Here is a 27,188-nt window from a genome sequence, read left to right as displayed (position 1 = left end):
CAGGAACTTAAATAGATATTTGTACACACATGTTCATAGCAGAACTATTCACAATAGTCATAAGTGGAAACAACCCAAATGTCCATCAACAGATGAATGGATAAACCAAGTATAGTGTATCCATACAATGGAATATTATTCAGCCTTAAAATGGAAGGAAATGGTGGCACATGCTACAACAGTGATGAACCTTAAAGACACTTTGCTAAGTGAAATAAGCCCGTCACAAAAGACAAATATTATATGATTCCACTGATATGAGGTCCCTAGAGCAGTCAAATTCATAGGGAAAGAAAATAGAATGGTGAGTGCCAAGGGCTGGGAGAAACTGGAATGGGGAGTTAGTGTTTAATGGGGACAGAATTTCAGTTGGGGAAGATGAAAAATTTCTGGAGATGGATGTGGTGGTGATGGTTGTACAACAATGTGAATGTACTTAATGCCACTGAACTGTACACTTAAAAATGGTTAAAATTGGGCTTCCCTGGTGGCGCAGTGGTTGAGAATCTGCCTGCTAATGCAGGGGACACGGGTTCGAGCCCTGGTCTGGGAAGATCCCACATGCCACGGAGCAGCTGGGCCCGTGAGCCACAACTACTGAGCATGCGCATCTGGAGCCTGTGCCCCGCAACGGGAGGGGCCGCGATAGTGAAAGGCCCGCGCACCGCGATGAAGAGCGGTCCCCGCACCGCGATGAACAGTGGTCCCCACTTGCCGCAACTAGAGAAAGCCCTCGCACGAACCGAAGACCCAGCACAGCCAAAAATAAATAAATAAATAAATAAAGTAGCTATAAAATTTATTAAAAAAAAAAAAAAAATGGTTAAAATTGTAAAATCTATGTTACGTATATTTTACCACAATAAAAAAAGGTAAAGTGGCATTACCTTATTTGAATGACCCAGTTAGTCTAAGTTGCATTTGTTATAGTACAATGTTCAGAGATATTTTTAAATGGGGGTGGTGGAATAGTGAGGTGAATTTTTCAATAATAATAACAGTTATTATAATAATATAAATACTGTTATTTGAGATGTTTTCTAATCCCACATTGTTTCTAGTCGCATAATTATAATGCACAATCTTATCGTGAGGTGTTGTTTTTATTGTTGTTACGGTTTTAAAAAAATAAAAACTTTCTATCCTCAAAAAGAAATTTCCTAAAAATCAAAAGCTTCAGGTTAGGGACATAACTACAAAATGAAACTGTTTCAAGAGACATTATGGGACAATAATTTGATGGCCCATTCCCAATGGGATATACCCAAAAGACAAAAAAAAACCAAAACAAAACAGAAAAAATGTCTTAAATGGATTTTCAACACATTGTTTAAGGTACTGCTGTTATGTTATTCTGAGACGATATGTGTGTATTGTGGGGGGCTGGGGCCAGTAGGGAAGGCTTGACTTGGACAAGTACCCCAAATGCAGAAATAATAAATGACTGTGAGTCTAGACTCATCCAGGACATGGAGTCTGGCCGTAATAGATTATCCTGTGGGCTGACCCTTTGCTGGGGAGGCTGGGGCAGTCAGGTGGATGAGCAGAAATGACTCCACTTATTGAATGCTTTCCACACGCTGGCATGGTCCTAAGCATTTTGCATGTATCTCCTTGTTTAACTCTCACAAAAATCCTATGAGGTTGGTACTATTCTCCCATTTCAGAGATGGACAAAATGAGGGCTCAAGACTAAGGCTCTTTCTCTAGCTAGTAAGAAACAGTGTGAGAATAGGAATCTGGGTGGGATGGCTCAGCAGGGGTCAGCAAACTTTATTTAAAGGCCACATGAATCCAAACAAAATGAAACCACTACCCAGAAAGGTATCTGCACCCCATGTTCATTGATGCATTATTTACAGTAGCCAAGACAGGGAAACAACCTAAGTGCCTCTCAATGGATAAAGAAAAGGTGATATAGATAGATGGATAGATAGATAGATATAAATATAAATAAATATACAATTCAGCCATGAAAAAATAAGGAAGTCCTGCCATTCGCAACAACCTGAATGGAAGTTGATGGCATTATGCTATGTAAAATAAGTTAGACAGAGAAAGACAAATACTGTATGGTCTCACTTACATGTGAAGTTTAAAAAAGAAAAAAAAATAAACATATAGAAACAGAGTAGAATGGTGGTTGCCAAGGGCTGGGGATGGGGGAAATGGGGAGATGTTGGTCAAAGGGTACAGACTTTTAGTTATAAGATAAATAAGTTCTGAGACCCTAACATACAGCATGGTGACTATAGTCAACAATTTTGTATACTTCAAAGTTGCTAAGAGAGTGCATCTTAAAGTTCTCACCACAGACACAAAAAAAATAAATATGTGAAGTAAGGTGACGGATGTGTTAACTACCCTTATTGTGGTAATCATTTTGCAATACATTCATATATCAAATCATCACGTTGCACACCTTAAACTTATACAATTATATATGTCAATTATATCTCAATAAAGCTGGAGGTGGGGGATGCACATAGTAAGTATTTTCAACTTTGCAGGACAAATGGTCTCCATCACAATGACTCAACTCTGCCGTTAGAGCATGAAAATAATCATAGACAATATGTAAACAAATGAGAGAGGATGTGTTCCAATAAACTTTCATTTTACATAAACAAATTGTGCTACATCCATAGAATGGAATATTATTCAGCCATATAAAGGAATGATTCATAATAAAATGCATTGATTCATGCTACAATGTGAATGAAACTTGAAAACATTATGCTCAATGAAAAAAAAACCAGACACAAAAAGTCACATATTGTTTGATTCCATTTATATGAAATGTCCAAAATAGGTAAATCCACAGAGACAGAAAGCAGACTGGCAATTGCCAGGGTCTGGTAGATGACAGAAAGTAACTGCCTAACGGGTACAGGGTTTTATTTTGGGGTGATGAAAATTTTGGAACTAGATTAGATATAGGTGATGGTTGTACAAAATTGTAAATGTACTAAATGCCACAGAATTGTACACTTTTAAATGGTTCACTTTATGTTAGGTGAATTTCACCTTGAAAAAAAAACAAAAAACAAAAAAAAATTGTTTACAAAACAGATAGTCAATCCATAGGCTGTGGTTTGCCCAGTCTTGCTTTGAAACATCTCTTCAATGTGGCACATATATACAATGGAATATTACTCAGCCATAAAAAAGAATGAAACTGAGTTATTTGTAGTGAGGTGGATGGACCTAGAATCTGTCATACAGAGTGAAATAAGTCAGAAAGAGAAAAACAAATTCCGTATGCTAATGCATATATATGGAATTTTAAAAAGCGGTACTGGTGAACCTAGTGCAGGGCAGGAATAAAGACGCAGACGTAGAGAATGGACTTGAGGACACAGGGCAGGAAGGGGAAGCTGGGAGGGAGTGAGAGGGTAGCATTGACATATACACTACCAAATGTAAAATAGTTAGCTAGTGAGAAGCTGCTGCATAGCACAGGGAGATCAGCTCTGTGCTTTGTGACAACCTAGAGGGGTGGGATAGGGAGGGTGGGAGGGAGGCTCAAGAGGGAGGGGATATGGGGATATATGTATACATACAGCTGATTCACTTTGTTGTACAGCAGAAACTAACATAACATTGTAAAGCATTTATACTCCAATAAAGATGTGAAAAAATTAAAAAATAATAAAACATCTCTTCACAAAACCCAGAGCTGAATTTTGAAATGTAGGCATACACAAAACATGGAAACAACCTAAATGTCCATCAACAGATGAATGGATAAAGAAGATGTGGTACATATATACAATGGAATACTACTCAGCCATAAAAAGGAATGAAATAATCCATTTGCAGCAACATGGATATGACTAGAGATTATCATACTAAGTGAAGTAAGTCAGAAAGAGAAAGACAAATACCATATGATATCACTTATTATATGTGGAATCTAAAATACGGCACAAATGAACCTATCTACAAAACAGAAACAGGGGCTTCCCTGGTGGCACAGTGGTTAGGAATCTGCCTGCCAATGCAGGGGACACAGGTTCATGCCCCGGTCCGGGAAGATCCCACATGCCGCGGAGCAACTAGGCCCGTGAGCCACAACTACTGAGCGTGCGCGTCTGGAGCCTGTGCTCCGCAACAAGAGAGGCCGCGACAGTGAGAGGCCCGCGCACCGCGATGAAGAGTGGCCCCCACTCGCCGCAACTAGAGAAAGCCCTCGCACAGAAACGAAGACCCAACACAGCCATAAATAAATTAATTAATTAATTAATTAAAAAAAAAAAACAGAAACAGACTCACAGACATGGAGAACAGACTTGTGGTTGCCAAGGGGGATGTGGGTGGGGGAGGGAAGGACTGGGAGTTTGGGATTAGCAAATGTAAACTATTATATATAGGATGAATAAACAAGGTCCTACTGTATAGCACTGGGAACTATATTCAGTATCCTGTGATAAATCATAATGGAAAAGAATATTTAAAAAAAGAACGTCTCAGGACTTCCCTGGCAGTCCAGTGGTCAAGACTCCGCACTTCCACTGCAGGGGACACGGGTTCAATCCCTGGTCAGGGAAATAGGATCCCACACGCCATAAGGTGCGGCCAAAAAAAAAAAAAAGAATGTCTCTATGTGTATAACTGAGTCACTTTGCTGTACAGCCGAGATTGGCACGACATTGTAAAATCAACTATATTTCAAGTTAAAAAATTAAATTTAAAAAAATGTAGGCATATAAAATCTTATCTCAGAGATCTGCACACAAGTTTTTATTATTATTATCAGGGTCTTCATTATTATTATCATTTACCAAAATGAATGTTATTAACTCTGATCTTGGCCCCAAGCCCAGCCCTGTCCCGCCCCAAGTTCCTTTTCTTCTGGCCTCTGGCCTCGATCCCAGCTTCACTTCAGATCCAGAGCCCAGGGTTCTGTCTCTCTGTGCCGCTGCTACCTCCATTAGAGATGGTCCCAGGCCCTGGGTACTCTCATGAGACCCTTGGTCTGTCTGCAGCCTGGAGGGGCCTTGACATATCCTGGCAGCGGGCCTCATGAAGTGGGAAGGAAGCAGGGGCGGGGAATGACTCATCATGGGAATCCCAGCCTTTGTGCTGCCTCCCAGACCCAGCCAAGACCAGGTGCCTTGGTGTGTGGGTGTCTGCATGTGTGTGTTTCAGAGCCTAACCTCAAACTGACCCCACATCCTCAATCAGGTCTATGGTGTACTCAACAGTCACTCCCTGCTACCCATCTGGCCCCTGACCTGTGGTGGGCATTTCTGGGCACCCCAAGAGAGTTCAACATCTCCTAGTCTGGGGGAGATGGAACCAGACAGAGAAACTCTAGACCTTGTAAGGACAGGTCTGGGTCAAAGGTAGGAATCCTGGGCTAGGGAGCCAGAATGGGAGAAGTGGGGAGCCAGGGGTAATCAAGGAGCCTTCCTGAAGGAAGGGTCCTACCCAAGAAGGTCACAAATCCCAGATAGACCCTGAGGGAAATGTTGGCTGGCCATGACATGTCCCTGACTCCAATACAACCAAGCTCCTACCACAAACTTCAAGCTTTAAACGGGTATCAAGGCTGCCCATCTGGCTGGCCCAAGAATTACTGGGTGTGAAGTTGCTCTGTAGCCAGTCTGCAAACACTTGCCCAGCATGAAGAGTCATAATTACTCTGACCCTGACCTAGCCACAGGATAGTGAAAACATGCACTGGGCTTGGAGCCCTCCCCAGGTTCTAGCTATGTGACCTTGGGCAAGTTACTTAACATCTCTGAGCTCACCCTCCTGCTGGGTAAAATGAGCATAAATTGGCAGTTAAATAAAATTGTAAGGGTCTCTCCACAGCCACAATCGGTGGGAGAATCAGAGGGACAAACCCAAGGTCCATGATGCCACATCAAGGTCATTCCCAGACCAAGCAGACATTAGGTGAGGATCTCATGTGACAGTTACCCCGCAACATCCTGAGGGCTACCCGCTGGTGGATGTAGGGCCTGGATGAAGTTAAAGCAAGTGAGGCACAAAGACAGGATCAGAATTCCTGATTTTTCCTTTCACTTCTGGCTCCAATATGTCTAAGCACAGCACTGCCCCTGACCCTGTCTTTATTAAAATGTTGATATTTTGTTCATCATGGATTTTTTTTGCATTTCTTTTAGTCTTTTAAAACATTGTGCTAGAATATTATTTATCTTAATGGCTGAGATTTTCGGCACCACCTTAAATTTTACACCCTCACTCTCCTCACTCTAGTCCTGCACCGTATGGACACACAGCCCACATCCTCCACGTGGTTCTATCAGGCAGAGCCCCTGACCCCAAATCCTCAGAAACTGGGACATGGAGGAGGAGATTTCCTCAGAATCTCCTGGGGAGCAGCCTCTATTCATCCTCCTCTCTTAGCACCTAACTCTGTGAGCCCCTACTGTGTGTCCAGCTTTGTGCTAGGCCATGCTGAGTGCCCAGAAAGAGGACACTCTATATCTAAGTAGGCCCCCTGGGGAATCCCAGGCCTGGCTTAGCCTGGGCATTCCCAGGCCCGCCCAGGGCCCGCCCTGTGCTGAGTGCCCAGCCTGGTGGGTCTCCTGGAAATTCCCCAGGCTAGTTTCGAGATGGGAGGCCAAAAGTGAAGTAATTTACATGGCAGCCCCAGCCATGATGAGCCCATCCCACCTGATGCTGGATAAAGAGGAGGAGGGCTCTCTTCAGCAGGACTTGGCCACAGGCACCAGAGGAAGAGGGAGGACCCCTCACTGCCAACCCAGGTGAGCCCAGAAGTCAGCTCTGGGGACAAAGCCAGGGTCCCAAACACCCCAGCCCAATTCCTGCTCTCAGCTACCTCTGGTGGCTTGGGATCCGGAGCTGGAATGAGATGAGAGGTGGCATCTTCAGGTCCCCCTACGCTACTTCAACAAAAACAATCCTCGGCCCCTGCACTCATCCTCTGCCTGAGGCTAAAGTGCTGGCATCAAAGAAGGCAGAAGGCAGTGCCGATTTCAGGCCTCTCCTTCTCTCCTCACCCTCAGCACAGCCAGTCTTACCAGTCGGGCAGGCACCTGAGAGTCCCCTCTGGTGGCCAGAAGCAGCTACAGAACTATCACCATAGGAAGGGTGGATTGCTGCATTAGCTTCAGTTTACATCTCCTGGGGAATGGGCAGAGTTTGCTGGAGTCTGAACAACCTGGTTTCCAGGCCACTCCTGCAATGCGCTTGGCTTACTGACCGTTGACCTCAGCCTGGGAGGAACTGGATAGGATGGGGGAGCCCCTGAGACCCAGATGACGTTGAGCCAGGGCACTCTGTACCCATGCCACCACTGCCTCCCGCCCACAGCTCTGCAAGTGGCAGCCGTGTCATTCACCGCTGGACTTTGACAGTAGCCAAAGGCACTCTCAGTTCTCCATGCCTGTCTCCTTCCAGCTCTGCCGAAGTCTCCACTGAGGTAAACTGGATACGTCCCCTGGAAACTGGAAGCCCACAATGGTGGTCCAGGGTATCCTATGGATCCTGTACGGATTGCTGCTGCAGCCGGAGCCAGGCACAGGTGGGTCAAAAGGCAGAGGCCTGAGGCCAGGACTCTTAGTTCAGCAGAAGTATACTGCTGCCCCTCTGTATCCAGCCCTGTACAGGGTGAGGCTAGATCCAGGAGGCCCCAGTCTCAAGGAACCTCCAGTCTGGGAACACAGATGCTCCCAGCCCCATAGGATCAGGGCAAGGGTTGGGGGAAGAAACTGGGGCCAAAAGAGCAAAAATCAGGAAGGCTTCCTGCAGGAGGGGACATAGATCTAGGACAGGAAGAAGAAGAATTTTACTTGGTGGTGAAGCAGGAAAGGACATTTTAGGCAGAGAGAAGAACAAAGTTATCGAGGAATCACTGTGTGAACTGTCTGGAGAAGAACCTGAATTCCAGCAGACAGCAGAGTGTAAGGATTAAGACTTCCTGTGTTCAAATCCTGCCTCTGCCACTTCCTAGCTATGTGATCTTAGGTAGATAATTTAACCTCTCCACGCTCATAGGGTCCTTGTGAAGATTAACTGGGTTGTTATATAAGTCACCTAGAATGGTGCCTGGCACATAGTAAAGGTTTAATTATTCAACAACCCACCCCAGCTCTGAGCCCCAGACTTCTAAGTTCCAAGTTCAGCCACAGACATTTCTCCCACAAGGCACAGACCCACCCTCCCCTGGACATCCTTTGAGACACTTTTCCCTCTAAAATTCCCCAAACTCCAATCCATCATGAAAAACTGTCCATCTTTCCCTCAAAATATCTGGGGACTCTGCCCACTCTTGTCCATCACAGTGTCACCATCCTGGCTTCAGCCACCTTCATTGCTTACCTCCAAACTCTCTCCCCTTCTCTACTCTGGTCCCCCCAAAATCTGTTCTCCACATGGCACTCAAAGGAGCAATCAGAATTCCAACCTGGCCATGTATCTCTCCTGCTCATGAACCTGCCATGGCTCCCCAGTACTCGCTGATAGTCTAAGCTCCTTAACCTGTTGTCTGTGCCTCAGTTTCCTCACCTACACAAGGACAATGTCAGACATCATAAGGTTGTCCAACGAAGAGCTGGGGGCATTGAGAAGATGTAGAAACAGCAGGGGGAGGCTCAGTAACAGGTGGTGCTGGGCTGCTGGGCTAATGCCATCCCTCCTCCTGCAGCGACCCTGCCCCTGCTCATGGACTCTGTCATCCAGGCACTGGCTGAGCTCGAGCAGAAGGCACCAGCCGCCGAGGCTGGCCACACTGCCTCTGCATGGCTGCTGTCAGCCCAGGACTCTTGTGCCCACAACGCTCTCCATCACTTCTTGCTGGAGGGACAGAATCTCAAGACCACCAAGCTGGATCCTCCTTCACTGAGCCCAGAGCTTCAAGGCCTGATCATGGAGGTGGCGAGACATGGTGTGTGGGACGGGAAGGAATGCGGGGTGGTGCTGGCATCCGATGGCTCAACCGTGGCTGTGGAGCCTCTTCTGGCAGGGCTGGAGGCAGGGCTGCAGGGGAACAGGGTGGTAAACCTGCCCTTAGACAGCACGGCCACCCCTCCGGATGCTGGAGTCACCTTTCCAGACATTGGAGCCACGGTTCCTGATGAAAGAGCCACTTCCCCAGGACTCAGGGATACCTCTTCAGATGTCACCTGTGCAGATGTCGGAGCTGTGTCTCCAAATGTTATAGCCACAGATCTAGATGTCGGAGCCACCTTTCCAGATGTTAGACCTGGCTCTCCACATGTCCAAGTCACCTCTCCAGATGTCCAAGCCTCCTCAGCAGATACCAAAGCCAACTTCCCAACCACTGTGGACAGCCTCCTAGTGGTCACCCTGGCCAGAGACCTGGGCCTGAACTTCCTCCAGGGCCCCCAGACCTGGAGCCATTCACTGGGAACTGAGGGCTGCTGGGACCAGCTCTCTGTTCCCCGGACCTTCACGCTCCTGGACCCTGAAGCATCAATCCTCACCACGGCCTTCCTCAATGGTGCCCTGGATGGGGCCCTCCTTGGAGACTACCTGAGCCGGTCACCTGAGCCCCGGCCGCCCCTCAGCCGCCTGCTGAGCCAGTACTATGGAGCCGGGGTAGCGGGAGACCCAGGATTTCGCAGCAACTTCCGACGGCAGAACGGAGCTGCTCTGACTCCGACTCCCATTCTGACCCAGCAGGTATGGGGGGCCCTCATCCTGCTACAGAGGCTGGAGCCAGCACACCCTCAACTTCAGGGCATGAGCCAAGAACAGCTGGCACAGGTGGCCACCCACGCTACCAAGGAGTTCACGGAGGCCTTCCTAGGTGAGAAGGGCCCCCACCCCCTGTGACGCTCCTTCTCACAGATACAGACATTCTCAGTGCCAGACAGGTCAGGAGGATCTAGGACTGGGGGATTCCAGAGGGGGCAATAAGGGCTTTGGCTGGGAGGCCAACAGGACTAGGATGCTGTTAGATTTAGTTAAGTTAGATCCCAGTGGGGGCCAGTGTGGTGTGAGACTGAACAGTCCCCAAATCTGGGAGGAGACTGAAGGGCTGATCCTTATGTGCGCTCTTAGTGTGGGAGGAGGCGGCAGGCAGAGAAACGCTTGCTTACTCCCGCGCTGGACTCCCTTCCTCTCAGGGTGTCCAGCCATCCACCCACGTTGCCGCTGGGGCGCGGCCCCGTATCGGGGTCGCCCGACGCCGCTGCAGCTGCCGCTCGGGTTCTTATATGTACACCACACATACGTGCCCGCGCCACCCTGCACGGACTTTGAGCGCTGCGCCGCCGACATGCGCTCTATGCAGCGCTTCCACCAGCATACTCGCGGCTGGGACGACATAGGCTACAGGTGGGCGGCAACCTGCAAGGCGCTGGCAGGGCGCACCAAGTGGTGGTGCAGTGTAGAGCCTGGGTGCGCAGAGCCTGACTGAGGGGGCGGGGTTTGGACCTGAGCAAAGCTGGCAAAACGGAAGAGGAGTTTACGGTGGGTGGAGCCAATGTGGAGAGGGGCGCGGCCTAGACTAGGGTCCGGGCCTTAACAGCGACCAGAAATACCACAACAGTGGGATTCCTGAGTTTGGGGTGGGAACTAGGAAAGGAGTCCGGACTCGGGAGAGGAGCAGGACCTGTGGTAGGGGCTGAGTCTGGGACGGGGCAGTGATGAGATATGACCTAAGACAGAAAAGAGCTCTGAATTGGGCAGGAGTTGGACTTGAGACAATGGGGAGGGAGCTGGGTAGAAAGAGATGGGGCCAATGTTGGGGGCAGATCCAGAGAAACGGGACGGTTTCTGGGGTGGCATTAGGTGGGGGAGTGGGACACGGCTGGACGGGGTAGAGTCAGCGCGACCGGGCGGGACTTGGGGTGGCGGCGGCCCTTGGCACAAGTGCGGAAACTGGGGTAGAGGGCCAGATGAGGGCCGGGGCCTCACGCCAAGTGGTGCATGCTTCCCTCTCTCCTCGCAGTTTCGTGGTGGGCTCAGACGGCTACGTGTACGAGGGCCGCGGCTGGCACTGGGTGGGTGCGCACACACTCGGCCACAACTCCCGCGGCTTCGGCGTGGCCTTGATAGGCAACTACACTGCGGAGCTGCCCGCAGAGACCGCGCTGCGCGCGGTGCGCGACGAGCTCCCGCGCTGCGCTGTGCGCGCCGGCGTCCTGCGGCCAGGCTACGCGCTGCTCGGCCACCGCCAGCTCGTGCGCACTGACTGCCCTGGCGACGCGCTCTTCAACCTGCTGCGCACCTGGCCGCACTTCGACAAGGTGAGTCCCCGACGCCTGCACTACCTCCGCCTGAGGCCCATCTGTCCACACAAGCTCAGAACGGCCCCTGATCCCTGCCTGCTTGCCTAACCTCAGCAGACCCCTCACTCCTTCCTGTAACCCTGTGCCCACACAGCCTCAGCCAGGACCCTGAACCCCCTTGCAGCTCGTCTATTCAGGCCATCTAGACTCAGACTTCAGTCATTCTGCTTGCAATATAGCCCACCCACCCTGCCCCTCTGCCTGCACAACCTCATCCCAGCCACCCACACTTGCCCTCATCCTTGCCCCCTACCCAAAGCCCCGCCCCCACCCGTCCACACAACACTGACCCAGACTGTGACCCTCTACAGAAAACCCTTTTGCCTGCACAGCTTCTGTCCAGCCCCTAACCTAGTATTGCAATCCTCTGCTCAGACAATCTCAGAGTCTCAGAGAGGCAATCCTCTCCTGAGGATGCTTGCTCAGCTCCAGCCTTCCTGACCCTTGATGACAACTCTTATGCTGGAGCAATCCAGGCCCAGTCAGCACAACCTCAACCTGATGACCTCACGCCAACCTCTGATCCTGATCACAAAAACACCTCTATAACACCCCTGTACTATCTAGCTCTACCTTCAAACTACCACTCCATTTCATTTGGCTTGGCCTGCAGTTGGCGTTGTACCTGCCCCCTCACTTTGGGCCCCTATCCTCTTACCATCTAGGGTGCCACCATGAGGAAGGCAGACCCAGCCCCACGACCCCTCACCCACCCCACCGCCAAACCTCACACTCTCTTGTCTTTTTTAGAATGTGAAACCAAGAACTGCCAGGAGATCTAGGAGATCCAGGAGGAGGCCACCTCCAACGATCCTGCTAGCCACAGACCTCCAATAAAGAGACCATGGCGGGGGCTTCCCTGGTGGTGCAGTGGTTGAGAATCTGCCTGCCAGTGCAGGGGACACGGGTTTGAGCCCTGGTCTGGGAAGATCCCACATGCCGCAGAGCTACTAGGCCCATGAGCCTAGGCTTAATTACTGAGCCTGCGTGTCTGGACCCTGTGCTCCGCAACAAGAGAGGCCGCGATAATGAGAGGCCCGCGCACCGCGAAGAAGAGTGGCTCCCGCTCGCCGCAACTAGAGAAAGCCCTCGCACAGAAACGAAGATCCAACACAGCCATAAATAAATAAATAAATAAATAAATAAATAAATAAAATTTTTTAAAAAAGAGAGACCATGGGAAGAAAGCCTGTGTCCATGCCTCATCTGTGTTTGCACATTCTGTCTTAGTTTAGGGTTGCCCAGAAGCAGACCCTGGGACAAGAATCCTCGTGTAAGTAGTCGTCTGAGCGGTGATCCCAGGACATATCAGCTGGGGAATAAGGAAGCGACACAGGGAAGGGAAGGCAGCTGGGAAAGGGTGTTTTATCAGACATGTGGGTATGGGAGGCACGTGGAGCTCAATCCCACTAGGGACCTTTGGGGGATAGTGTAGGTCACACACCGCAGAGTCATCCCACTCAAAGGGCAAGGGAGCTGGAGTACTGATCCTCCAGCTTCCATAGTCATTGGCTGAGGGCTGCTCCCAGGGCAGTGTTAATGTGCTGGCACTTTGGGACTGCTTGTCGCATGGGCAGTGTGGACTCCACCTGTCAGAGAAAGTCCTCCAGCAAAAATGCAGGGAGTTGGGAGTGGGCCCAGTATGCAGTGAAGTGGTACAGGCTCAGAGAGATGGTGGAACACAGGGAGACTCTACCTGTATGTGCAGTGAGTGGACTGAGTGTGGTAAGAATGAGGTGGGCATAGCTAAGGTATGTGCACCTGCAAGAACATGTCCAGCACCAGGAAAAGGATTTTTGACCCTCACTGAAGACCCTCTTCCTCAGGACATGTTATAGAATGTTCAAGGCCCAGTGCAAAATGAAAATGCAGGCCCCGTCCAAAAAGTTAAATCAAGCTCAATGCAGAGCCCTTCTGAGCACGGTGACTGCACAGGTCACATGCTCATGAAGGCAGTCCTACCAATCCCACCCTGTGAATTCTGGTCACCCATGCCTTTGCACAAGCTGTTCCTTCTACCTGGCATGTTTTTCCCATGACCAGCTCCTTCTCATGCTTCAGGTCACAAATGCCACCGCTTCAGGGAGGCCCTTCTGGATTTTTCCAGCTCAAAGTGCATCACTTCTGCTCAGCCTCTACTCCAGTCTGTCTATTTTCTTCCAAGTCTTCACCAGCTAGAAATGTCCTGTATTCATGTTCAGGATTTGTCTCTCTCACTGTACTGTGAGCTCCAGGAAGGCAGGAACCAAGTTTATTTTGTTCCTTGTAGCTTTTCCAGTACCCAGCACATAGTAGGCATTCAGGAAACATTCGCTGAATAAACAAAGTGTCCCATTATAAACCTTTTGAAACTGATGTTATCGTCTTGTACAAATCAGGAAACCAAGGCTCTGAGAGAGGAAATGACTTGCCTGAGGTCACACAGTCAGATAAGGACCAGCTGGCACTCAAACCCACTCTGGGGCCAGTGGGCCAGGATTCTACTGATTCTCAAGTTATCTCACTTATTACTCAGAACAGCGTTTGGCCATCTCTTTTTTCAAGTAAATACTTATTGTGGTATAATAGAGATATAAGAAAGGGCACCAAAATGTGTGGTTAATGAATTTTCACAACAGAACATACTCACGTAATCAACACCCAGCTCAAGAAATAGAACAGGTTAAATTTATATTATGTGGATTTCACCTCAATTTAAAAAAAAAAAAAACAACCACCATGATCAGCTACAAGAAGCCTCCGTTGTGCTTCCCCACCTCCCCAGTCTCTAGCCCTTCCAAAGGAAACCAATATCCTGAATTGTTAAACGTAGTTTTGCCTGCTTTGGAACTTCATATAAATGGAACCACACGTGTTTACTCTTCATTGTTTGGGTTTTTTTGCTCAACATTGTTTGTGATTCATCTGAGTTCAATCCTTCTTATTTATACATAATATTCCACTATGTGAAGAGACCACAATTTATTCATTCTACAGTAGATGCACACTTGGGTTGTTTTCCGTTTGGGGCTATTATGAATAGCGCTGGTGGGCATGTCTATTGGGTGTATACCTAGCAGTGGAACTGCTGGGTCAGAGGAGAGGGGTGTGGTCAATGTTCATAGATCACAACAGTTTTCCAACTTGGATGAATCAGTGTACACTCTGACCAGCAGTGGATGAGAGTTCCAGCATTTAGTCAGCATGTGCCCGTTTTGCAGAGAAGACCACTGAGGCTCAGAGAGGGGCATGTGCTGCCTCCTGGTCAGTGAGAGATTCTGGGTCCTGCTCTGTCACCTCCTCTTCTCTTGCATCCTGCCCCCACTGTGCCCTCCCAGCTTGGCTGTGGGGTGGGGTGGGACAGACAGGGTCACGTGGAGTTGCGTTCAGCGGGAGGAAGCCAGGCAGGGCTCAGACGGCTGCTGATTCTGGGGCTGGTCAGGAAATCAAGGTAAGAGACGGAGTGCATATGGCCCCCAAGGGGGTTCCCTGGGGGCAGAGCTGAGAGTAGGGAGGGGGCCAAAATGAAGACAACATGTGGGCAGACACCGGGCAGAATTGTCACCCTATCATCCCCCAGGAGGATCTCTGCCATGGACCCACCTTCGCCGAGCCTGGCCTCCCAAACCCAGCCAGCAGCCCCATCCCCGCTAACCTCCTACCACTGGCACTCAGGAGGTTGTGGGGAGAAGGGGGCTGGAGGGTTCCGCTGGGGCCGCCTTGCAGGATGGGGGAGGGCGCTGAGCCACCAGGAGCCCACAGTCAGCAGCCAGCCGGCCCCTCGCTCGCTGTTTCGTCGTGTCCTCTCTGCGCCCCCCAAGGAGTCGCGCTCGAGCCGCCTCCGAATATCCAAGACCCTCTGGGGAAGGCATAGGAGCCCACCGCTGGAGTCAGAACCAGAGCCAGAGACCTCAGGTACATGGCTCCCCCACCCAGGCTGGGAGGCCCGGATGGTTGGGTTTTGTCTGCCTCCAGAGCATCAGCCTTACAGACACAGGAAGTTGTGGGGAGTGCAAAAGCCCGACAGGAAGTGGCTGGGGCCCGGCTGGCTGCCCTCTTCCCTCTTTCCCCCTTACACAGGGCCTGGGCATGGTGGGAGTGGCTAGGGACCTGTGAGCTGGGGGTCCAGCCCTGGGAAGGGACAGGGAATAGACTGTTGGTAGCACTGTCCAGATGCTAAATGGCTCTTGGCCCCAGTAGGTCTCTCCTCATATTCAATGGCCCAGGCTTATTCTCTGCTGCCTGGATACCCATCTCTGCTGCCTCCTGCTCTCCTGCCCTCCAGCCTCCATGTCGTAGTTTCTTCACTTCCTTGAGCCTCAGCTTCCCCATAAGTTAAATGGAAATCATGATTCCTACCTTGAAGGCTATATTATTTCATTCGTTCATTCATTCATTCAAACAGCAGAGGTCTGTGAGCATTTACTATGTTCTAGGCCTGCCCTGATTTAGACACTGAGGACACAGCAGCGAACAAAACAGACGAAGCTGCCTGCCCTGTGGACCTCATAGTGTAGTGGGTGTGACAGACAGTAAACAAGAAAATGACAGATGGGGCTAAGTGTCACACAGAGGGATCTAGAAGAGTAAAGGATATCATGAGGATTGGAGCTCATGAATGTAACGCTGGCCTAGGACTCAGCACATTTTATGTGATCCGTTAACAAGTGGGAGTCATCATTTATTCCCCTGGTGGTAAAACAATAGGACAGACAGGTAATCTGGGAGGGTTGATCCAGCCCTCCTATTCCCGGAAGCTCATTTGATTCTCATCATTCATATTGCCATTTTGCAGAGGCATCCCTTCAGCCCCCTCCACGGTATCAGGTATTGCCCACGCCATAGGATCCAGTGAGAGCTCTCTAACAAGCCGACCTGCTCCTCCCCTACTCAAATACCTCCCATGGCTCCTTATACCTCCAGGATAAAACCCCAGCTCTTCTAACTGACACCCAAAGCCCTGCACTAATCTCTTCCTGAAACTTCCCCTCCAGCCTCCAAGCCCTCCAAGCCCTTCTCACCCCTCCCTTTATTTCCCTGGGCCAGGCCATGTGCCACCTCCCAGGCTTTGCTCAAGCCATTCATGCCATGATCTCCTCCATCTTTGTCAAAACCCAATCTGCTATTCAAGACACATTGCGGGGGACTTCCCTGGTGGTCCAGTGGTTAAGACTCTGCGCTTCCACTGCAGGGGGCTCGGGTTCTATCCCTAGTTGGGGAACTAAGTTCCCACATGCCACGCAGCATGGCCAAAAAATTAGAGAAAAAAAAAAAAAAAGACCCATTGTAAACTTACTCTCTCTGGGAGGCCTTCCTACTGCACCATTACCTCTCCCAACCCTGCCCTTCTTCTGTTCCTTTCTCAAATTTTGAACACTTTTCCCTTTAGACTTGTTACTTATGTAAGGAACCAAGGCTGCTGTCCCATTTTTTAACCTCTTGGACCTACCCACTGTCTTGGTTAAGAGAAGAATGCTTGTATGCACACGACCCTTGAGTATGGGCTCTGTTAGTGCCAGCCAGGCCCTGGAACAAAGGCTTAGTTTCCTTGAAGGAAACTATGAAAAGGAAAGAAGGAAAATTAGCAAGTAACGTTATTTCCATTTTCAGTGCATTTCTCGCAGTGAGATCAGACCACCACAAGCTGAACCCTCTTGGAAGATCTGTTGCGACCATTATCTTTGTTCTTTATTTAGCATTTAAAATGAGATGCAGAAGCATTTAACATACTATGTAAATATGGACCTCTTAAAATTAAAATGTCATTGGAAATGCTTTCAATTTAGCAACATCTTAGCTATTTGTTAGTTCTTTTGTGTTGTCTTATCAAAGTTTAATGGATACAGTTCCACAGTTGTTGATGTGTTTGTGTGTATGTTCGATTCGTGTAAAGATGGCACTAAGTCAATTAAAAAAGAGAGAGAGAGAAGAATGCTTGTATCCGAAGCCCAGCTCAGTGACTCACAAGCTGTGTGACCCTGGGCAAGTCGCTCAATTTCTATGTGTTTTCAGTTTCCTCCTTGGTAAAATGGGTGTTATAATAGGCCATCGAATGGCTTTTGGAGAATTAAATGAGAGAAGGTGTGTGAAGCAGTAAACACAGTACGGGGCACAGAGTAGGTGGGGTTGTGTCCACCACCCATCACCACCCATGGCTAGTGGGGACAAGGCCCGGAGAGGGGTGGAGGCTTGTCCAACACCTGACACGGCTGCTGGGTGGGTTGGGAAGAGGGGGCACTTAGGAGGGAAACCTTGATGAGCCTTGGTGAGTGGAGAGGTTGTTCTGAGGGAGAAGAAAGGACTCCCACGTCCCCAGCACCTCCTCCTCTACCCAGAGCCTGAGCCGGAGCTGGAGCCCCCTGCCCCACAGATCCCAGAGGCCCCCCCACCCGACGTGCCCGTCTGGAACATTGGGGCCTTCACCCTACTTGATGGGAGGCTGGTGCTGCTTGGGGGTGAGGAGGAGGTAAGAGGGGTTACCTGGGCAAGGGGAGGGAAGGAGAGGAAGGAAGAGAGACAGAACAGTGGTAAGGGTGGGGGATGAGGGGGAATAACAAAAAGGCATCTGCCTCTCCCTCTGTCTGTCTGCCTGCCTCTCCTTTCTGACCACCCACTCCTGTTGGGGGACAGCATCCTCGCCGGCCCCGGGTGGGGAGCGCTAGTTCCGAGGGCAGCATCCAGGTGGCCTTGGGGAACCTCAGGGATCCAGGTAAGCTTGAGAGATGGGGGCTGGGGCATTTGGGAGCCTCTCAAGGTGGGGCAGAATCCAAGATGATCCCACCCCGCAACCTTCCACCCCTGACCACCCACAGATCGGACCTCTGGAAAGACTGAGCCAGAGGCTGCTGGCCCCAACCAGGTCCACAACATTCGGGTAAGTGGGGGGTGGAGGGGAGAGCAAAGACTTTCTGACCTTCAGAGGTGAAAGGGGGACTCTTCCTGGGTGATCTTAGGCAGGTCACTGACCCTCTCAGGGCCATAGTGTCCATATCTGTCAAATGGAGCCAGAAAGAGAAGCTCCTTCTTGGCGCTGTTTATGAAAAGTCCATAGAGAATGTAGGAAAGCATATGATTGGTGCTTTAGAAATGGGAGCTGTTGATTGCCTTTAATATTCCTGCTAATGTAGCCTGAGGTTGTGATCCCTCAAGACCAACACATCTTCCAGGACACCTGGGGGGAAAGGAGCTGAGGAGGGAGCACAGGGTTCTGCCCAGCTGACATCCCCCTCCCCACAGGGGCTGCTCAAGCGGCTGAAAGAGAAGAAAAAGGCCAAATCGGAGCTAGGAGCCAATGCTTCCCAGGATGGGTAAGGGTCTCTGAGGAGCTGGAGGGGCTGGGATTCAACATTGCCCCTCCCCTTCCTCCTGCCTATAATTCTGACTTTCACCAAATATCCCCTGTGGCCCTCTGTGTCCTGCCCCATGTTGGGCAATGCTGGGGCCACTGAAAGACCCTTAGCATTGAGCCAGCCCTCCGTTGAATGGTGGGGGCAGAGTCTGACACAATAACCCTAAAACTGCAGCTGAGTCAACACCTTGGTCTGGGAGTGTCAGGGAAGGGTCACTTGAGCTGAGATCTGAAGGACAGATGGAAGTTAACTAGGCCGAAAGCGTCAGGAAAAGCATTCCAGGCAGAGGGAACAGCAAGTGCAAAGGTCAAGAGGACAGATGAAGTGACAAAAACAAGGCCAGTGTGACTGGAGTTCAGACAGTGAATTAAGTGTCAAAAGGAGGATTCAAGTCCAATTTAGGTGCAAGTCCCTCCTGGCTTCCACCCTTCAGGCTGCACGGGGTAGTTGGGGTGGGGGAGGGGTAGTGGGTAGGAATGACAGCTGGTTCATGTGCGCCTTCACCAGACCCCCCAGTGCTCTGGGCTCTCGGGAATCGCTGGCCACGCTCTCGGAACTGGACCTGGGCGCCGAGCGGGACGTGAGGGTCTGGCCACTGCACCCCAGCCTCCTGGAGGAGCCCCACTGCTTCCAGGTAAGTGCAGGCAACTCTCCACCTCGCCTGACCCTTTGGCTCCACCCTTGGCCTCAACCGCACCCTGGATGCCCTTCCTCAACAGGTAACGTGGGCGGGCGGGAGCCGTTGCTTCTCCTGTCGCTCGGCTGCTGAGAGAGACCGCTGGATAGAGGACATTCGTCGCCACTTCCAGCCTAGTCAGGTCGGTAGTGCGCAAGATCGGACCTGGAGACCCCTCCCACAGCCCGGGCCCCGCCCCTTCCACCCACCCCAAATCCCACTCGCCCCAAAACCTTGCCCCTTGGACACACCTGCCCTCCTACACTTTTGCAGCCACTCCGAGATCCTCCCCCGCTTGCATCTATTACCAGCCCCTTGCACAGCTCGGATTGTTTTCAATCCGAGCCCTATTTGCACCCCAGGCAGTCTCCAAGTCCCCACCCCGCGGCTACTCCTCCATGCCCTGGAGCCCTGATCTCTCGGGGAGAGCCCGGAAAAGCTAGAGGGTTTCCGCATAGCCACCTTGGGCACCCCCGTGGCCTCACTGTCTTCCCCCAGGGGCCCAGCGACCCCCTGGGAGCACGGGCCCCGTGCTTCACCTCTAGTGCCCAATGTGGAGCACAGACGCCACGCTCCCGCCCCTACTCCGGTCCGCAGGACAACATTGAGCGGGAAGAGACGTGGCTGAGCGTGTGGGTGCACGAAGTGAAGGGGCTGCCCCGGGCAGCGGCGGGGGCGCCGGGAGTGCGCGCGGAGCTGTGGCTGGACGGCGCACTGCTGGCTCGCACAACTCCGAGGGCTGGCCCGGGCCAGCTCTTCTGGGCCGAACGCTTCCACTTTGAGGCGCTGCCGCCCGCGCGTCGCCTGTCGTTGCGGCTACGCGGAGCGGCCCCGGGGGACGCGGTGCTGGGCCGCGTGGCCTTGGCGTTGGAAGAGTTAGGCGTCCCCCGCGCGCCTGCCGCGGGCCTGGAGCGCTGGTTCCCGCTTCTCGGGGCGCCAGCGGGCGCGGCGCTACGGGCACGAATCCGGGCGCGGCGCCTGCGCGTGCTGCCCTCTGAGCGCTACAAGGAGCTGGCTGAGTTCCTCACTTTCCACTACGCGCGCCTCTGCGGGGCGCTCGAGCTCACGCTGTCCGCTCAGGCCAAGGAAGAGCTGGCGGCTGCCATGGTGCGCGTGCTGCGGGCCACCGGCCGGGCTCAGGTGCGGCGCTGCGACGGGACGAACCCGGGTGACCAGGGGCTGACCGATCGCGCGCTCCAGGGGGGAGTTGGTGGGGACAGTACCAGAGTGGCACTTTCGAGGGGCTGGGCAGCTTGAGGGGCGGGGTCTGAGCTGAGCCTCTGCACTGCGAGGCCCAAGTTTGCGCTTTGAGGGGTGGAGGTTCCGGCCTGTTAAGAGCCCCAGCAGCGAGGGCTGGGCCTGGGCAGCAGCTATGAGGAGTGGGCCTGTGCCCCAGGGGTGAGGGACCCGCCAAGGGCAGGGATTCCCCCTGACTCAGTCTGCGCCCAGCGCATTGTAACCCCACTATGCCCAGGCACTGGTGACAGACCTCGGCACCGCGGAGCTGGCACGCAGTGGAGGCCGTGAGGCTCTGCTGTTCCGGGAAAACACATTGGCCACCAAGGCCATCGATGAGTACATGAAGCTGGTAGCACAGGATTACCTCCAAAAGACGCTGGGTAAGCAGAGTGGGGCAGGGGTCAGAGGCCTAGCTGAGCCGGCTAGGGCACCCCAGGGGAGATCTGAGAATCCTTGGGTAACTTGGATTCTGGTAGTGGGTGGTGCCCTGGGGATGCTCAGATCCTAGAAGGAATCAGGGGTTCCCCAAGATTTTAGGTGCCTCCAGAGTAATTTGGGGATAGAATTGGAGGCTGGGTGCTGTGGGTTGTGGTGGTCATGGGCTGGCCCCTCTCTGGCTGTGCTGGACTGCAGGACAGGTCGTGCGGCGTCTCTGTGCCTCCACTGAGGACTGTGAGGTGAACCCCAGCAAGTGCCCAGCCTCAGAGCTGCCCCAGCGCCAGATCAGACTGCGAAACAGCTGCAAGGAGGTCTTTGAGAACATCATCCACTCTTGCGAGTGAGAATCAGGGCCCCAGAACCTGAGCCTAACCCTGCCTCTTAGCCACTGTGCTAACCCTGACTCCCAATTAGGGTTTCCAGATAAAATACAGGATGCCCAGTTAAATGTGATACCATTTTTGGGACATACTTACACTAAAAAAAAGTGTTCATTTTTTAAATCTGAAATTCAAGTTTAACTGTTTATCCTAAAGTTTTATTTGCTAAATTTGGCAACCCAGTCCCAATATCATGCTACCTAACCCCAAGTAACCTGGGACCAAATTCTTTGTCTTCTAAACTACAGGTGACCCCATACCCTAATTCCATGCCACCTGACCCTAATTCCATGCCACCTGACCCCAATTAACATAGGCTCTCACTCCTATGACCTCTGATTCCAGTAATGGCATACCCCCAATTCCATGATCCCTGACCTTAAGTAACCCTGTGTCCCAAATCCCATGTAACTGGGATTCCTAGGATTCTAATTCCTTGACCTCTGACCCTAGGTTAACCTGTATGCCTAATCCCATGCCATCTAGGATATCAATCCCATGATTTCTGAACCTAGGTAACCCTGTAACCCCAATCCCATCCTACTTCATATCATGTCTGGCACCCCAATTTCATGTCCAGTCATAGCTACATCCCAAGCTCATGGCCTCCATCCTCATGTGAACCTGTACCCCCAAATCTAAGATTACTGACTCCAGAAGTCACCACGATAACTATACCACAAACAAACCCTTACCCCAAGTGGACCTATAACCCCAGGCATCATTATCCCCAATGTCTTCAATCCTGGAACCCGGAATGCAGGTGTCTCCTGACACCTGACCTTAGCACTTTGATCATCCATGAACTTTATGCCCATTTCCTCCCACTCTGACCATTGTCTTTTCTGCCCCAGCTGGTTCCCAGCAGAGCTGGGCACTGTGTTCTCAGGCTGGCGAGAAGCATGCAAGGCACGTGGCTCTGAGGCACTGGGGCCCCGACTAGTGTGTGCCTCTCTCTTCCTGCGGCTCCTGTGTCCTGCCATTCTGTCACCCAGCCTCTTTGGCTTAGCGCCAGAGCACCCGGCACCTGGCCCAGCCCGCACCCTCACGCTGATCGCCAAGGTCATCCAGAACCTCGCCAACCATGCTCCGTAAGTCCTGGGAGGCTGGGAAGCCATGCTGGGGCTGTGGGGGTAGCAGATGCCTGACCTGACCCACCCAGTTGGGCCTTGACCTAGGTTTGGTGAGAAGGAGGCCTACATGAGCTTCATGAATAGCTTCCTGGAGGATCATGGACCTGCCATGCAACGCTTCCTGGACCAAGTGGCCGTGGTGGATGTGCACACAGCACCCAGTGGTTACCAGGGTAGCAGTGACCTGGCCCTCCAGCTGGCAGTCCTGCATGCCCAGCTCTGTACCATCTTTGCTGAACTTGACCAGGTGTGGCCTGGGCCCAAAGCCCAGAATATGAGGTAGGGAGGCAAGAGAGTAGGGAGCCTCTGGTCCTGGAGAGCTTGCTCAGCATCCTCCCTGCATTGCTTTACCAGGCAACCCGTGACAGCCTGGAACCACTGCCCACCATCCTGGGTGCCATCGAGGAGGGCCGACCTGTACCTGTGTCTGTGCCAATGCGTCTTCCACCACCCCTGGTCCAGGTCCATTCCAGGTAACCTACCTGCCTCAAGTCTGATCCATTTCTGATGGGTAGGAGCAGGGGAAGGGCCAAAGGCATCACAGGGTCAAACTGTGGTCAGAGGTGAAGACAGGATCATGTCAGGGGTCAGGGACAGGGTCATGTTGGGGTCAGTGTCAGAAACAGTGTAGGATGGAGGTCAGAGGCTGGAGACAGGATCATCTCAGGGGTCAGGGAGAGTCTCACAGTACAATCAGAGGGTGGGCACAGGGTCAGATTGGAATCTGAGGTGGAGATTAAGCATTGCAGAGATCAGGGAGAGGTCACATCTGGGGTCAGAGAGAGAAAGTGACATTGTGGTCAGCAATGAGGGGCAGGTTTCAGTGAGAGGTTGTGGATGGGGTCAAATCAGGGGTCAGAGTGGGTCAGATGGATGTTAAGACACATCATCAAGGGTCAGGGACAGGTTCATACTGCAAACAGGTTGGGCCCAGGGTCAGATGGGGTCAAGGGTTATGGGCAGAGTCATTTTGGAGGTCAGAAGTCAGGGACTATGTTCTTTCAGGAGGCTGAGACAGGGTGAGTTTAAGGTCAGAGGTTGGGGACAAGAGGGAGTCAGATTGGGAAGGAAGAGGGTACAGTTGTGAGCAGAGGTCAAGCTCAGGCAAATTGGAAGCAGAGGTTACAGAGAGGCTCAAGTCAAGGGTAACACTGTGTCAGAGTTCAGGGACAAGGTTAGAAAGAAATCAGAGGTGGTTAGATTGAGGTTGTGTCAAAGGTCATAGAAGGGACAGTATTGTCAGAAGTCCAGGACAGGATCAGAAGTCAAAATGTGATCCCTTCAGCAATAGGGTCACATAGAAGTAAAAGATCAGGGGTGGGGTTATTTCTGGTCGGAGGTAGAGATGGGGTCAGCTTAGGAACCGGTGGAGCGTCTGAGCTCCCCCATCCCACCCCCAGCACCTCTGCAGGAGAGAAGCCTGGCTTTCTGGCCCCCCGAGACCTCCCCAAGCATACCCCTCTCATCTCCAAGAGCCAGTCCCTGCGCAGCGTTCACGGCGCAGGTAGTTGGGCCCGGCCACGGCCGGACGAGGAGCAGCCCCCGCGGCTGCCTCGGCCGGTGCAGCGCACGCAGAGCGTCCCGGCTGGCCGCCCCGCTCGCCACCGCCCGTCTGCAGGGCCGTGGCCGCGACCCAAAGGCTCCCTACGCACGGGACCCGTGCCCCGCGGCCGGCCCTGGACCGGAACCTCAGCATCGCTGCCTCGGAAGCCGTCGGTTCCCTGGCAGCGCCAGCTGGACCAGCCACGGGACAGAGACCAAACGCTGGGCACCCACCGACCCATGGGCAAGGTGAGGTACAGCCCAGGTCCGCCCGCACAGAGTGGGGAGACAGGATTGGAAAAAGACTGAAGGATGGGCAGGTCTCGGTTCAAATACCGAGCTTGCTGTGCCGTGTGACCCAGGCCTAACCCAACCCTCTCTGAGCCTCAGTTTCCTCTTCTGTACAATTTGGGCATCGTTCCCCAATAGGCAGGGCGGTGAGGAGGCAGAGCACAGGGTACAGGGAGGTCAGGATCCTTGGGGAGAAGGGGCGGGACGATGGCTCAGGTTACAGCTGCTCCCTCCCCACAGATGACGGAGCTGCAGTGCGAGGTGGCCGCCCTGCGCCAGGATCAGAAGGCGTTGTCCGGCCTCGTGGAGTCACTCGGCACCCACATCCGGGCCTTGAGCGAGCAGCAGGAGCAGCTTCGGAGCCAGCTTCAGAACCTGGCTACCAGGCTCCGAGAAGGGTAAGCCCCGCCCTCCCCATTCGCTCCGCCCCCTGGTGGGCTTTCTAGTAAAGAGATCGGCTCAGGCCCCGCCTCCCAGTCAGTCCCACCCAAATCATGCCTGTCACGGCCACGCCCCCTCTTCAAGACCCGCCCCAACACACCTAAGACCCGCCTCTTGGTCAGCTCCACCCGCCCCAAGTCCATGGGAGGACCTCTCGTCCAGTCCCTCAGTCAGCTTCTCCCACACAGGTTGGGACAGACCCTCCATCTCTTAGTCTGGGCATTCCCCCATCCCGCTCATGACCCAGCCCAGGACTAGCCAAGCCCCGCCTCCAACGGTTGGTTGGTTTGGCCTTTCATCCCAGACGGTCCAGGCTCTAATTCAGCAGCCCCTTCTTCAGCCTGATCTAGGCCCCACCCCCCAGCCTGGACAAACCCCGCCTCCATTCCAAGCTTCGCCCCCAAGTCCCTGACTCTTCTCAACCAAGAGCTGGAGGGATGTTCCTCAGCCTCTGACTCTTTCCCTTTGCCCCTGATCCCCACAGGACCGCGAAGTTGGATCCAGAGCGCGATCCTCCAACCAATGAGGGCCACAGGCTGAAAAGTCTGGTGAGACCCCTGCCCGAGCCCTGGGGCATATCTGGGTTGGGTGAGGGAACAAGAGTTGGGTGCAAACGTCCCCTGGCTCTGAGTCCACTGCCTCTGCCTCCCCAGGAGTGCCGCCTGGCCGAGATAGAGAGTACTCAGGCCCAGCTGAGGGAGAGCATTCAGAGCCTGCAGCTTCTTCCCAGGACATCGGGGTCCCAGAGCCAGCCCCTGCCCCTCAAAGCACCCTGCATCAACGGAGACACCACTTGAGCTGCCCACTCGGCCCTACGTGTTCTGGGAGCAGAGAGAATGCGGTCTTAGGGGCCTGTCCGACCCCTGCCTCAAACCCACATGGCCTGCAGTAGGGAGTGGAGCTGTAGGTGCCAACCAGTCTGGCACTATCAGGTTGCCCAGTAAAATCTTGATTTCAGTAAAAATTGATGTTTTTTTTGCCCCTAAGTGTTGCCAATCAGAAAGCAACCCCTCCCATTCAGCTCTCCCATACTCTCCCCTAATTGGAGGTCTCAGGGGAGGGGGGTGATATAGGGAGAGTCTCACCAGCTGTGTGACCTTTGGCCCTCACTCTCCCAGAGCCTTGATTTCCTCATTTGTAAAATGGATCTAAAGTCCCTTACACAGTAGAAGACGCATAGTTTAAAGTGTTCAGTAAAAGGTATTTGTCATTGTTAGGGGCAGCACTTGCTTCTCAGTGAAGCCCAGATCCCACCTCTACTAATTCCCAGATCCCAGATGAGAGCATCTTCCTAGGACCCCAAATCCCACACCAGCTCCCTCATGCAGTGAGGGCGTGGGTCTGGGAGGCAAATGAAGGAAGGGGTGGATAGGTGTGGAGGTGGTTAAGCTCTGCCAGTGGTCACTGGGAAAATGAGTGGGCATTTGAATAATGGGTGGGTGGATGGGTGAGGGATAGGGTGGGTAGGGCAATAGGCAGATGAATAGGTTAGCATTTGCTGGATGTTTGCCCTGGTAGGTGATTAGTTGAGTAGGTGGTTAGCTGGGATGGGTATGTCTGCCTAGAAAAGGTCTGGATGGTAATAGGAAATAAATATTTGAATTAAGTGGTTATATGTATTGCATGTACATCTGTTGAGGTCTCCTGAGACTCTTGAGCTGGGCAGTGGGGAAACAGTAATATACTAGACAGACAGACTCCTGTTCTCATGGAACTTACACTCTAGTGAAGAAGACAAACAAACAAACATGCAATTGATGGTTGGGTGTTTGGGTGACTGGGTGAAAGGATTATGTGTAGAGATGGGTGGATACTTGCTTGGTTGTTTGGATAAGTAGGTATTTATTTGGGTAGTGGATGGATGAGTAGGTAGATGGGAGGTTAATGGTTGGTTTGAGTGGGTATTTGGATGGAGGGATGGATGGATTGACAGGTGGTTGGAGGAGTGGATGGATAGGTGGTTGGTTAGTTGACTGGATGGGTAGATGAGTGGTTGATCCACTGAATGTGTGGATGGATGGGTGGGGAGATGGATGGGTGGTTGGACATGTGGATGGGTGGTGGGTGGACGAAGCAGCAGTCCTATTATGTGTGCATTATGGGGTAGTCCTAGTGACTGTGAACCTGGGGGTTGGGTGGAGAAGGGGGTCTTACACTGGGGACCTAGGGCAGCTCTAGGGGCATGGAAGTACTGAAGTTCAGTGCGCATAATGGGGAAGGAGGGAATGAGCTTGTGGTAGGAACGTAGCTGATTGGGAGCAGGGGACTGAAGGCTAAGGATTCGCCATGTGGAGTCCTCAATGACCTATGAATGACCCACGGGGGAACTTCCCTGCCCCCTCCCCGCTCTTCTGGTGCTATTAGCGGTCCTAGCATTGGAAGAAGCAGTGGGGTGATGAAGAGCCATTGAGGGCAGGAGGACAAGAGTGTTGTCATGGTAACAGAGCCTCTCCCTGGACTCTCAGGCC

The 27,188-nt window shown here is 52.3% G+C and overlaps 2 protein-coding genes across 2 annotated transcripts; both read left to right on the top strand.

Annotated features, from left to right (window-relative positions):
- The first annotated feature begins 7,362 nt into the window (after positions 1–7,362).
- PGLYRP2 (peptidoglycan recognition protein 2) lies at positions 7,363–12,176 on the top strand. The gene is made up of 5 exons (XM_036847676.1): positions 7,363–7,519; positions 8,642–9,766; positions 10,086–10,296; positions 10,913–11,210; positions 12,003–12,176. Exons 1-5 carry the CDS (start codon positions 7,456–7,458, stop codon positions 12,087–12,089), a joined length of 1,785 nt encoding a protein of 594 aa, XP_036703571.1. The 5' UTR covers positions 7,363–7,455; the 3' UTR covers positions 12,090–12,176.
- Positions 12,177–14,630: 2,454 nt separating this feature from the next.
- RASAL3 (RAS protein activator like 3) lies at positions 14,631–25,685 on the top strand. Its single transcript, XM_036847677.1, has 18 exons — positions 14,631–14,682; positions 14,812–15,146; positions 17,567–17,697; positions 17,862–17,940; positions 18,044–18,105; positions 18,468–18,538; positions 19,088–19,214; positions 19,300–19,398; positions 19,854–20,396; positions 20,731–20,875; positions 21,129–21,273; positions 22,168–22,404; positions 22,492–22,693; positions 22,801–22,919; positions 23,847–24,237; positions 24,520–24,677; positions 25,205–25,268; positions 25,374–25,685. The coding sequence occupies exons 2-18, from the start codon at positions 14,825–14,827 to the stop codon at positions 25,515–25,517; spliced, it is 3,039 nt and encodes a 1,012-aa protein (XP_036703572.1). The 5' UTR covers positions 14,631–14,682; positions 14,812–14,824; the 3' UTR covers positions 25,518–25,685.
- The last annotated feature ends 1,503 nt before the right edge of the window (positions 25,686–27,188 follow it).

This window comes from Balaenoptera musculus, chromosome 3, assembly GCF_009873245.2.
Source record: "Balaenoptera musculus isolate JJ_BM4_2016_0621 chromosome 3, mBalMus1.pri.v3, whole genome shotgun sequence".
NCBI lineage: Eukaryota > Metazoa > Chordata > Mammalia > Artiodactyla > Balaenopteridae > Balaenoptera > Balaenoptera musculus.
This window is presented reverse-complemented; position numbering and strand designations above follow the sequence as displayed.

Bases quoted from the DNA above. Each gene is read 5' to 3' on its own strand.
- PGLYRP2 (XM_036847676.1), top strand. From the start codon at position 7,456: ATGGTGGTCCAGGGTATCCTATGGATCCTGTACGGATTGCTGCTGCAG. The intron at 9,767-10,085 runs GTGAGAAGGGCC...CCTTCCTCTCAG, and splicing joins GTTCACGGAGGCCTTCCTAG to GGTGTCCAGCCATCCACCCA. The intron at 11,211-12,002 runs GTGAGTCCCCGA...TGTCTTTTTTAG, and splicing joins CCTGGCCGCACTTCGACAAG to AATGTGAAACCAAGAACTGC.
- RASAL3 (XM_036847677.1), top strand. From the start codon at position 14,825: ATGGACCCACCTTCGCCGAGCCTGGCCTCCCAAACCCAGCCAGCAGCC. The intron at 18,106-18,467 runs GTAAGTGGGGGG...CCCTCCCCACAG, and splicing joins ACCAGGTCCACAACATTCGG to GGGCTGCTCAAGCGGCTGAA. The intron at 19,399-19,853 runs GTCGGTAGTGCG...TCCGGTCCGCAG, and splicing joins GCCACTTCCAGCCTAGTCAG to GACAACATTGAGCGGGAAGA.